This window comes from Mobula birostris, chromosome 5 (genome assembly GCF_030028105.1).
Source record: "Mobula birostris isolate sMobBir1 chromosome 5, sMobBir1.hap1, whole genome shotgun sequence".
Taxonomy (NCBI): domain Eukaryota; kingdom Metazoa; phylum Chordata; class Chondrichthyes; order Myliobatiformes; family Myliobatidae; genus Mobula; species Mobula birostris.
In genome coordinates this window covers 95,494,819-95,507,048 of record NC_092374.1, presented here as the reverse complement: position 1 = coordinate 95,507,048, position 12,230 = coordinate 95,494,819, and the positions used below count along the sequence as shown (strand labels likewise).

At 45.6% G+C, this 12,230-nt stretch overlaps 1 protein-coding gene across 1 annotated transcript in view; it reads right to left on the bottom strand.

Moving 5' to 3' along the window:
* The window catches only part of acap1 (ArfGAP with coiled-coil, ankyrin repeat and PH domains 1), a 135,289-nt gene that overhangs the window by 53,641 nt on the left and 69,418 nt on the right, over nucleotides 1-12,230 (bottom strand). The window contains exons 7-8 of the mRNA XM_072258455.1: nucleotides 10,445-10,489; nucleotides 8,669-8,764 (exon numbers count right to left, since the gene is read on the bottom strand). Coding sequence (XP_072114556.1) covers nucleotides 8,669-8,764; nucleotides 10,445-10,489 — 141 coding nt within the window. The remainder of the gene's footprint in view (nucleotides 1-8,668; nucleotides 8,765-10,444; nucleotides 10,490-12,230) is intronic.

The following is a 12,230-nucleotide window of genomic DNA, read 5'->3' as shown; positions in this document are numbered from 1 at the left end:
AGTTGGTAGGTTAATTGTACATGAGGTGTAACTTGGCAGTGTTGGGTTAATTATATATGAAGTGTAACTGGGCAGTGTTGGGTTAATTGTATATGAGGTGTAATTGGGCAGCGTTGGGTTAATCGGACGTGAGGTGTAATTGGGCAGCGTTGGGTTAATCAGACGTGAGGTGTAATTGGGCAGCGTTGGGTTAATCGGACGTGAGGTGTAATTGGGCTGCGTTGGGTTAATCGTACGTGAGGTGTAATTGGGCAGCGTTGGGTTAATTGTACGTGAGGTGTAATTGGGTTAATTGGACATGAAGTGTAATTGGGCAGTGTTGGGTTAATTGTATATGAGGTGTAATTGGGCAGCGTTGGGTTAATCGGACGTGAAGTGTAAGTGGGCAGCATTGGGTTAATCGGACGTGAGGTGTAATTGGGCCGCGTTGGGTTAATCGTACGTGAGGTGTAATTGGGCCGCATTGGGTTAATCGGACGTGAGGTGTAATTGGGCAGTGTTGGGTTAATTGTATATGAGGCATAATTGGGCAGCATTGGGTTAATCAGACGTGAGGTGTAATTGGGCAGCGTTGGGTTAATCGGACGTGAGGTGTAATTGGGCAGTGTTGGGTTAATTGTATATGAGGCGTAATTGGGCAGCATTGGGTTAATCAGACGTGAGGTGTAATTGGGCAGCGTTGGGTTACTCGGACGTGAGGTGTAATTGGGCAGCGTTGGGTTAATCGGACGTGAGGTGTAATTGGGCAGCGTTGGGTTAATCGGACGTGAGGTGTAATTGGGCAGCGTTGGGTTAATCGGACGTGAGGTGTAATTGGGCAGCATTGGGCTTGAAGTATCTGTAACAGTCTTATTTATTGAGCCGCAATGTGGAAAAGGCCTTTGAGCCGCACTGCCCAGTAATCCTCCGATTTAACCCTGGCCTAATCACGGGACCATTTACAATGACCAATTGACCTACCGACTGCTTTGCCTTTGGACTGTGGGAGGAAACCAGAGCACCTGGAGGAAACCCACGCAGTCACGGGAAGAACGTACAAACTCCTTACAGGCAGCTGTGGGAATTGAGCCCAGGTCGGCTGCACTGTAAAGCGCTGTGCTAAACACCACGCTATTGTGCTGTCTGATCTTCAGATGAGTAGACCCATGGGCGGAATAAATTTAAAAAGAAACAAAAATAGGTGAACAGGCAGGAAAAGAGTCTCTCATGGTGAACAAGAATCCCAACCCCCTACACACACACACACACACACACACACACACACACACTGAAGTTTTATGTTTTATGACGTTCTGTAAGGTCACCACTCATTTTCCAGCACTTCAGAGAATAACGGTCCAGCATGGCCAACTCTCCCTGTAACTGAGACCCGCTAGGCAGCACCCTTGTAAATCTCTTCCCATACCCTCTCCAGCTTGACCACATCTTTCCTATCACAGGGTGACCAAACTGTACACAACAGCCCACATGTCATCTAAGGAGCAATTTGTATAACTGTAACATATGTCCCTACTGCTAAACTCAGTGCCCTAACTGATGTTAAACTCCCTCTTCACCACTCTGTCTATTTGTGCAGGCACTTTCAGTGAACTCTACACTTGTACTCCCAAGTCCACAATACTTGTCAGTGCCCTGCCATTCACTGTGTAGGTCCTATCAGGTTTGATTGCCCAGAATGCATCACCTCACACTTTTCTCAGCTGAAATTCATTTGCCATTCCTTAGCCCAGCTCTCTAACTGATCAAGATCACTTTGTAATTCATTGTAACCTACTTCATGACCCTTTAATTTAGTATTATCAGCAAACTTGTCAATTATGCCATGGGCACTCAGATCCAAATCATTTACATTAATAATGATTAACAGAGGTCCCAACACTGAACCCTGGGGCACCCACTAATCACAGGCCTCCCTTCAGAGAATCAAGCTTCAGTAATCACCCTCTGCTTCCTATCACTGAGCCAATTCTGAATCTGCCTCACTAGTTCCCATTGAATCCCATGTGACTGAACTTTCCAGATTAACTTGCCATGTGGGACCTTGTTAAAGGCCTATGGTCTATAGTTGATTTCTATCTATCTATCTATCTACCTATTTATTTATTCATCTTTCTATCTATGCATTATGGACAATCCCTCTCACCCCTTCCACGACATACTGGACAAACACCTTTAGTGACAGACTGATCCCACCGAAGTGCACCACGGAACGCCACAGGAGATCCTTTCCCCCTGTTGCTGTAAGACTCTACAACTCCTCCTCCTTAAGTATAGAAGTACATGGTTTTGTTGTACATCTGTATTTTGCACTATTACCTTTTACTGAACATTTTGTATTTTTCCGAACCTCAATACTCACATTTTGCATTTTAAAGTTTACATTTCTGACTGAGCAGCCTTGCATCAATAATTTCCTTCAGGATAAATAAAGTTTTATCTTATTTTATCTATCATTCTACCTACTTATCTATGTGCTGATCTATCTATTTATTATCTAAAGAGAGAGTGAGGAACAGGCACGTCTATCCCAACAACCCACGCAGTTCAGCAACCCACCTATTTAACCCTAACGCCTGTAAATTGTGCATGGCACGTGGCCAAGTGGTTAGAGCATTGGGCTCATGATCTGAAGGTCGTGGGTTCAAGTCTCAGCCAAGGCAACGTGTTGTGTCTTTGAGCAAGGCACTTAACCACACACTGCTCCAGTCCACCCAACTGAAAATGGGTACCGGCAAAATGCTGGGGGTTAACCTCGCAAGAGACTGGCGTCCTATCTGGGGGTGGGGGGAGTCTCATACTCTCAGTCGCTTCATGCCACAGAAACCAGCATAAGCACCGGCCTGATGGGCCACAAAGGCTCGGGACAGACTTTAACTTTTAACTAGTAAATTGCCACAGGACAATCTACAATGACCAATTAACCTATTAACCGGTATGTCTTTGGAGTGTGGGAGGAAAATGGAGCACCTGGAGGAACCCCACGCACCCACGGGAAGGATGTACAAAGTTTTTACAGAGAGCGTTGGAATTGTACTGCGAACTCCAACAGGCTGAGCTGTAATAGTGTTGTGCTTACTGCTGCACTACCGCGGCACCTATCCTATTCCCATTGGCACAAATACAGGTATGCACAATGGCATCACGGGCCAATTGCTTAGTACTGACACCAGGAACACCACCCTGAATCTTTCTGCTCATCTCCCTGGGCCTGGGGCTTGAACTGCCAGCCAGACAGTTAGGGAATATGCAAGCATTTCACACACAGAACAATAGTGAACTCACACTGACCCTGATTCCGTTCTGGAGTTGGCTATTCCAGATTCACAAACTGAAGATTCAATCCTGCTCTTTGTCATTTACGGGATACTTTGGAACCCGTTCCCGATACTCAACCCTGCTCTTTGCCCTGCTCCAAGAAGTCCAGAGTCCCTGAAACTAGAATATCCTGTTGTGTTGAAGAGCCGGTGCTGTATTGTGGACTGGTGCCTGGCTCCTGACCGGTTCCTCTTCATGGATAGCGCTCAGGCAGATAACCGGAGAACAAGAACTTCACAGTGCAACACAGATCTGCAGGGAAGGAGCAAGAGGCTCAGGGGACGGGAGGCATCTTGACTCGATAGAAATGTAGAAGAGGATAAGAGGCAGAGATCAAGTAGACAGCCAGAGACTTTTCCCCAGGGTGGAAGTGGCTAATATGAGGGGGCATAACTTTAAGATGATTGGAGGAAAGTATAGGGAGGATGTCAGGGGCAGGTTTTTTACATAGAGTGGTGGGTGCATGGGATGCCCTGTCAGGGATGGAAGAGGCAAATACATTAGGGGCATTTAAGAAACTCTTAGTCACATGGATGAAAGAAAATGGGGAGGCTACATGGGAGTGAAGGGATAGATTGATTAGAGTAGGTTAAAAGGTCAGCACAACAATGTGGGCCGAAGGGCCTGTACTGTTCTATGTTCCATCTGTGTCATGGTGTGAGAGAGGGGTAATGGGGCAGAGAGGGGTTGATTGAGTGAGGGGGGAGGAGAGTGGCGAAGGGAAAGAAGAAGGGAGAGATAACAGAGAAGGTAAGGTGAGAAAGGGAGAGAGGGACGGGAGGGAAAGAAGAAGAAGAAGTGAGAGATGGGGAAGGAGGGGGGTGAGAGGGGGTTAAGGAAGGGGTAAAGGGAGAGGGGAGAATGGAAGTGGGGAAAGGTGAGAGGGGAGAAGGGAGAGAGAGGAGAAAAGGAGTGTTTGTCACTGTCTCTCTCATCTTTATCCAGCTGTGTCTCTCATTCTCAGAGCTGTATCTCCATGCCCCTTTGAGCTTCTCTGTCCCATACAGTCCCTACTTGGTCACTACAAATCCACAGGGGTTTTCTTCCGGAGGGAAGTATTCCCAGCTCAGCCAGCCCGCAGCACTGGGAACCTTATCCATGTCCTGTCACCCTGCACGTTGGGCCTATTCACTACGGTGTACGGACCATCGACCTGCAGCATCGCTGTTGCTCTTCCGAAACAGAGGGCCGATGTGGGTAATTCTCACAACATAGTGACAAATCTCACCAAACCGGTGACCTGATAAGATTGTGTTCTTGCACACTATCCCGTGCCAACTACTCCCCGATCCACCACTCAACGAGTAGGTTGTGTGTCCTGATGGAGAGACAACCTGAAGGAACACCTGTCTACCCAAATACCGAAGTCAGAACCAAACCCCTCACGCTGGCAACCAGGGTATCACAATGCCAAGGGTAATTTCACCGTGTCACAGAAACACAGGGTCACAGCACAAGGAGAGAACAGTCAGTCCTCGAAGCCTCAGCTGTTCATTGTCCAGTCCAACTCGTAACGTGAAGCGCTAGGACTGCAGAACTTTGATTACCTTTGTCTATTGCATGCTGTTTAATACACCTGTAATCTTTACTAAGTTGGTGTCTTGTTTTTAGGTAAACTTGGCACTGAGTCTGGTGCTGTGGCTCAGAAGGGTGGGAGGGGGGGAAGAGACGAGGACTGTGGTGGTGATGAGGGGTTCCTTAGTTTGAAGAACAGACGTGAGATTCTGTGGATGTGAAAGAGACCAGGTGCCAGGGTCAGGGGCATTTCGGATCAGGTCCGTGACATTCTAAAGAGGGAGGGTGAGTAGCCAGAAGTGTTGGTATATATTGGCACCAAAGGCATAGATAAGAAAAGGGAGGAGGTCCTGAAGACAGAATTTAGGGAGCTGGGTAGAAAGCTGAAAAGCAGGACCTCCAGGGTAATAACCTTTGGATTTCTGCCTGTGCCATGTGCCACTGAGCTTAAGAATAGGAAGACCTGGTGCAGGGGCCAGTGGTTTAGATTTCTGGATAATTGGGATCTCTTCTAGGGAAGGTACGACCTGTACAAAAGGGGTGGGTTACACCTGAACCCAAGGGGGACCAATCAGGTTTGCTAGAGCTGTTGGGAAGGGTTTAATCTAATTTGGTAGGGGAATGGGAACTGGAGTATTAGGGCTGAGAATGGGTCAGCTGGTTTGCAAGCAGAGGCAATGTGTGGTGAGACCGTCAGGAATGACAGGCAGATGATAGAGCAAAATTAGAGTCAGTGGGATGAGTTGCAGTGTAACATGGGACAAAATCAAAAAAGGTGATGAATACAGGACTGAAGATGTTGTATTTGAATGCACGCAGTATATGGACCAACGTAGACAATCTTGTAGCACAGTTAGAGATTAGGCAGGTATGATGTTGTGGGCATCTCTGAGTCATAGCCAAAAGAAGATCATAGTTGAGAGCTAAACATCCAATGATACACATTGTTCTGAAAGGACAGGCAGGTAGGCAGAGGAGGTGGAGTGGCTCTGTTGGTAAAAAAACAAAATCAAATCCTTAGAAAGAGGTGACATAGGATTGGAAGATGTAGAGTCCCTTTGGGTAGAGTTAAGAAACTGCAAAGGTAAAAAAACCTGATGGGAGTTATATACATGTCTCCAAACAGTAACCAGAACATGGGCTGCAAATTACAATGGGAGATAGAAAAGGCATGTCAAAAGGACAATGTTATGACAGTCATGGGGAATTTCAATATGCAGGCAGATTGGAAAAACTAGGTTGGTGCTGGATCCCAAAAGAGAATTTGTCAAATGCCTACAAGGTGGCTTTTTAGAGCAGCTCACGGTTGAGCCCACGAGAGGATCAGCTATTCTGGATTGTGTGTTGTAGAAACATAGAAACATAGAAAATAAACCAGATTTGATCAGGGAGTTGAAGGTAAAGGAACCCTTCAGAGGCAGTGATTGCAATATGATAGACTTCACCCTGCAATTTGAGAGGGAGAAGCTCAAGTCAGGTGTAACAGAAATACAGTGGAGTAGAAGGAATTACAGAGGCATGAGAGCGAAGCTGGCCAAAGTTGATCACATGGTGTCACTAGTGGGGATGATGGCACAGCAGCAAATGGCCAGAGTTTCTGGGAGCAAATTGGAAGATGCGGGATAGATACATCCCAAAGAGGAAAAAGTATTCTAAAGGCAGGATGATGCAACCACGGCTGAGAAGGCCAACATAAAAGCAAAAGAAAGGGCATATAATATAGCAAAAATTAGTGGGAAGTTAAAGGATTGTGCTTTTAAAAACTAAAGACAACTAAAACAGAAGGCAACTGAAAAAGCCATAAGGAGGGAAAAGATGAAATATGTAGGTAAGCTGGCCAATAATATCAGAGGATACCAAAAGCTTTTTCAGATATATAAGGAGTAAAAGAGAGGCGAGGGTAGATATTGCATTACTGAAAAATGATGCTGGAGAGGGGACAAGGAAATGGCAGACAAACTGATTAAGCACTTTGCATCAGTCTTCATTGAAGAAGACATGGGCAGTATGCTGGAAGTTCGAAAGTGTCGGGGGCAGAAGTGAGTGCAGTTGCTATTACTAGGTGCTTGAGCAGCTGACAGGACTGAAGGTCACTTGGACCAGATGAACCACACCCCTAGGGTTCTGAAAGAAGTGGCTAAAGGGATTGTGGAGGCATTTGTAATGATCTTTTATGAATCACTAGATTCTGGAATGGTTCCAGAGGACTGGAAAATTGCAAATGTCACTCCACTCTTCAAGAAGGGAGAGAGGCAGAACGAAGGTAATTATAAGCCAGTTACCCTGACCTCAGTAGTTTGAGTCGATCACTAAGGATGTAGGATTGGTTGACGTTGAGTACTTAGGTTTTCAAAAGGCCTTTGAGAAGGTGACATACATGAGGCTGCTTAACAAGGTAAGAGCCCATGGTATTACAGGAAAGATACTAACCTGGGTAGAGCTTTGGCTGATGGCCAGGAGGCAAAGGGTGGGAATAAAGGAAGTCTTCTCTCGTTGTCTGTCAGTGACTAGTGGTGGGTCTGCAGGGGTCAATGTTGGGACTGCTTCGTTTTCTATTGTGTGTCAATGATTTAGATGACCAAATTGATTGCTTTGTGGTCAGGTTTGCGGACAATAGGGAGATAGGTGGAGGGACAGGTAGTGTTAAGGAAGCAGGGAGGCTGAAGAAGGACTTCGACAGACTAGGAGAATAGGCAAAGAAGTGGCAGATGGAATGCAATGTTGGGAAGTGTATGATCATGCATTTTGGTAGAAGAAATAAAAGTGTAGACTATTTTCTAAATGGAGAGAAAATTTAAAAATCCAAGGTGCAAACTGACTCGTGCAAGATTCCTTCAAGATTAATTTGCAGATTGAGTCAGTGGTGAAGAAGGCAAATACAATGTTAGCGAAGAATATAAAAACAAGAATGTAATGCTGAGGTTTTATAAGGCACTGGTGAGGCCTCACTTGGAGTATTGTGAGCAGTTTTGAGCCTTCTGTCTGAGAAAGGATGTGTCGACACTGGAGAGGGTTCAGAGGGGTTTCACGAGAAAGATTCAGGGAATGAAATGGTTATCACATGAGAAGCATTTGATGGCTGTGGACCTGTACCCACTGCAGTTTAGAAGAATGAGTGGGGATCGCAATGAGACCTGCCAAGTGGTGAAAGGCCTAGATAGAATGTATGTGGAGAGAATGTTTCCTATGATGGGGTAGTCTAGGACCAGAGGGCACAGCCTCAAAATAGAAGGATGTCCATTTAGAGCAGAGATGAGGAAGAATTTCTTTAGCCAGAGGGTGGTGAATCTGTGAAAGTCATTGCCACAGGTGGCTGTGGAGGTCAGGTCATTGGGTATATTTAATGCAGAGGTTGATAGATTCTTGATTAGTCAGAGTGTGAAAGGTTATGGGGAGATGGCCGGAGAGTGGGGTTGAGAGGGAAATGGATCAGCCTTGATGAAATGATGGAGCAGACTCGATGGGCTGAATGGCCTAATTCTGTCCCTGTGGTCTAAATAGTGGAAATAATAAAATGGACCTATTTTACTGTACATTTCAATTTATACAGTGTGAGATAAATAAACTTAATCTTTAATTTTTTTTGTTTTAGATAAATATCATTCAGGCAAAAGAAGAAACTTGAGATGGTACGTTTTGCGAGTATGCTTTTGAGGTTAGCTCATAAAGAGTGGAAAAGGCTAAGGTTCAAGAGCAACTACCCCTCAACCATAAGGCTCTTGAAGAAGGGGATAAGGGGATAAGTTTCCCACACCAGTCGGTACAGTGGGAGAACACACTCTGGCTACCCATGTGATGTGCAGTGTGAGAGGACAAAGAGCATTTGTTCTGCACTTACCTGCTCGGCAAGTTTCTTCTTGTAGGCATCGAGTTGCTTGAGTGTCTCATAGCCCTGAGTGAATAAACTGGACTGTGCATCCATGAAGGAAATCATCTGAAAGCAATCAGAACAGAGACATTAAATATGCAAGAACAACACACAAGATGCTGGAGAAACTCAGCAGGTCAGGCAGCATCTATGGAAATGAATAAACAGTCGATGTTTTGGGCTGAGACCCTTCTTCAGGACTGGAAAGGAAGGGGGAAGACTCCAAAATAAAAAGGTTGGGGGTGGGGAAGGTGATGGGTGAAGCCGGGTGGGTGGGAAAGGTAAAGGCTGGAGAGGAAGGAATCTGATAGGAGAGGAGAGAGGTCCATAGGGGAAAGGGAAGGAGGAGGGGACCCGGGGGGGGCGTGATAGGAAGGTGAGAAGAGGTAGGAGGACAGACATCCAAAAATATAATGCTATAATGAAATCTAAAGATACCAGAAGCACATGTGGTGCGATGGGTATGCCCAGTGTTGCCCATTACTGAGTCAGACTACACAAGTAATCTGGTACTGACCGAGATATCATATCGTTTACTGTCCCTCTCACTCACTTTGTGCAACATCAAAACATTCCAGAGTTTTTGTGTCCCTCTAATTCTACCCTGTTCATCATTCCCAATCCATGAAACTCCGGAATTCCTTCCCAAAATCTATCTGATCCTTTAAGGCAGGGTGTAGGCCCCAAAGTGAATCAAAGCAACTGAACCAGATGTTTGGATGAAGGTTTAGGTGCTGGGTCAGATTGGAAGAGTCAGGGTGTTGGGGCCAGAGGCAAGGGGAGGGCCAGTTCAGCTCACTGCTCTGCACTGCGCTCAACTTTGGGTTTGAGGACAGACTCTCTCTGTGGACTTCAGTTCAGAACGCTATTCACTTCCACTTATTGCTTGCATGATTTGTTTTTTGTTCTTTGCACATTGGGTGTTTGACAGTCTTTTTTTATGGGTTCTATTGGATTTTTTTCTTGGTGGCTGCCTGTAAAGGAGACAAATCTCAAGGTTGTATATAGCATACAAACTTTAATGAAAGTACTTTGAACTTTTAAGCAGCCATTTATAAGTCTAGTATTGGTAACCAGCCCTAATGTCATCTTTAAATGAGACCCAGTTAACTATTTTGACAGCCTGAGGTGAAGTGTGTTGGAATATTGAATTGTTAAGGCTATTATGTAAATGGAAGTTACTTATGTAAGGATGGACAACTGGGAAATCGGTTGGACTTACTCTGAGTCTCTTGACTAGAATGCAGTTCAGAAAGAATTCCCAGATTCAGAATTATTGATCATGTGTGCATGGAGACATACAGTTTGGGTTAACAACCAGCACACACTATGGCTGAGCCGGGGGCAGCCTGCAACGTCGCCGCACATTCTGGCGCCAACACAGCCTGTCCACAATGTTAAGCAGGAGAATGCAGAACAAGTTCGTTTCCTCCCGTCTGTCCCCTCCAGTCTCCACTGGACTCGCAGACGCACAGACATCGACCTCTGACCACCCAGTGGAGTCACACACCCAAAACTATTTGCTGGCCCCTTTTGGGACGTATGTAATGAACGAGGGTGGGATTGGCTGGCCACTAATTTGCAGGCACACCTAGTCTGAGATTGTGTGTTCTTCTACAGGAGAGGGGTATAGCCTGTGCTGTGTACAGGGCCAAGGACCACTAAACTCTACCATGCACTGACATATTAACCCAAAGCTCAGGGACACATTGAGTGGGAGAAGGGGGAATTTCAAAGTTTACTCACAAAATGTAGTATCTCATTCTTCTTCTTTGCCTGAATGACATTTATCTAAAACAAGTAAAAAATTAAATAGGAAACATTAGGTTTATTTGCCATATAAACATTTTTTCATGGCTTTTGCGCGGGGATTGGGGAGGGAGTGGGATTTGATGGTTTTTTTTTGAACGGCTTGGTTCCATGGATTTTCTTTGTTTTGTGACTGTCTGTGGGGAGATAAATTTCAAGATTATATACATACTTACTTTAATAATAAATGTACTTTGAATCTTTGAAAAACGTCGTTTGCATCAATGGCCAACGCAGTGCGAGGACGTGCTGGGGGCAGCCCGCAAGTGTCTCTGTGCAACAGAGCATGGCCACGGTTTACTAACACAATCTAACCCACACATCTTTGTAAAGCGGAGCACCCGCAGCAAACCCACACCGTCATGGGGAGGATGAACAGACTCCCTACTGACGGTAGTGGGGATTGAACCCCTGTTGCTGTTGCTGTAAAGCGCTAAGCTACTGCTCCAGGTCAAAGAATTCAGAAACATTCATTGGTGGGCAAAGATCAACTTGGGCCTGGGTACGGGTTAAAACTCCCTCTTCATCGGAGTGACAGAATGCGCTCAGTCAGAACAAAGCTCTCCCTATACTGCCAGGACATGGGTTAAACACAGGGCAAAGCTTCCAGTACACAGTCCTAGCACATACTCTCTGGGACAGTATGGGTGTTTTAAAGAATAAAGCTACCACTTCACTATCCTGTCAAATCTTTGTATTTCTTTCATGGGATGACATGATGGCCTCTTTTTTCTTTGTCTCCTGATCCCTGTTCCTACAGGCAGGAGTAAGTGGATGGGCAGCTAATTGTCCTTTAGACAATAACACTTTAGGGCCTAGGGGCAGAAGTTGGCCATTCAGCTCATCGAGTCTGCTCCACCATTCCATCATGTCTGATTTATTATCCCCCTCAACTCCATTCTTCTGCCTTCTCCCCATTACCTTTGACTCCTTGAGTAATCAGGAATCTATCAAACTCTGCTTTAAATAAACCCAATGACTTGGCCTCCACAGCCGTCTGTGGCAACGAATTCCACAGATTCACCACCCTCTGGCTAAAGAAATCCCTCCTCATCCCTCTATTCTGAGGAGATGCCCTCGGGTCCTAGACTCCCCCTCCATAGGAAACATCCTGTCCACCTCTACTCTATCCAGGCCTTTCAATATTCTATGAGATCCCCTCCTCATTCTTCTAAACTCCAATGAGTACAGGCCCAGAGTCATCAAATGCTCCTCATACCTCAACCCTTTCATTCCTATGATATTCTTGTAAAGTTTCTCTGTCACCTTTACAATGCTAGCAATCCTTTCTTAGAACTTTGTCAATAGACAATAGACAATAGATAATAGGTGCAGGAGTAGGCCATTCGGCCCTTCGAGCCAGCACCGTCATTCACGGTGATCATGGCTGATCATCCACTATCAGTATCCAGTTCCTGCCCTATCCCCATAACCTTTGATTCCACTATGTTTAAGAGCTCTATCCATCTCTTTTTTGAAAGCTTCTACAGCCTTCTGGGGCAGAGCATTCCAGGTGGGGTGGCGTTGCTGGTTAAAGATGAGATTAACGCAATAGAAAGGAAGGACATAAACCGGGAAGATGTGGAATCGATATGGGTAGAGCTGCGTAACACTAAGGGGCAGAAAACGCTGGTGGGAGTTGTGTACAGGCCACCTAACAGTAGTAGTGAGGTCGGAGATGGTATTAAACAGGAAATTAGAAATGTGTGCAATAAAGGAACAG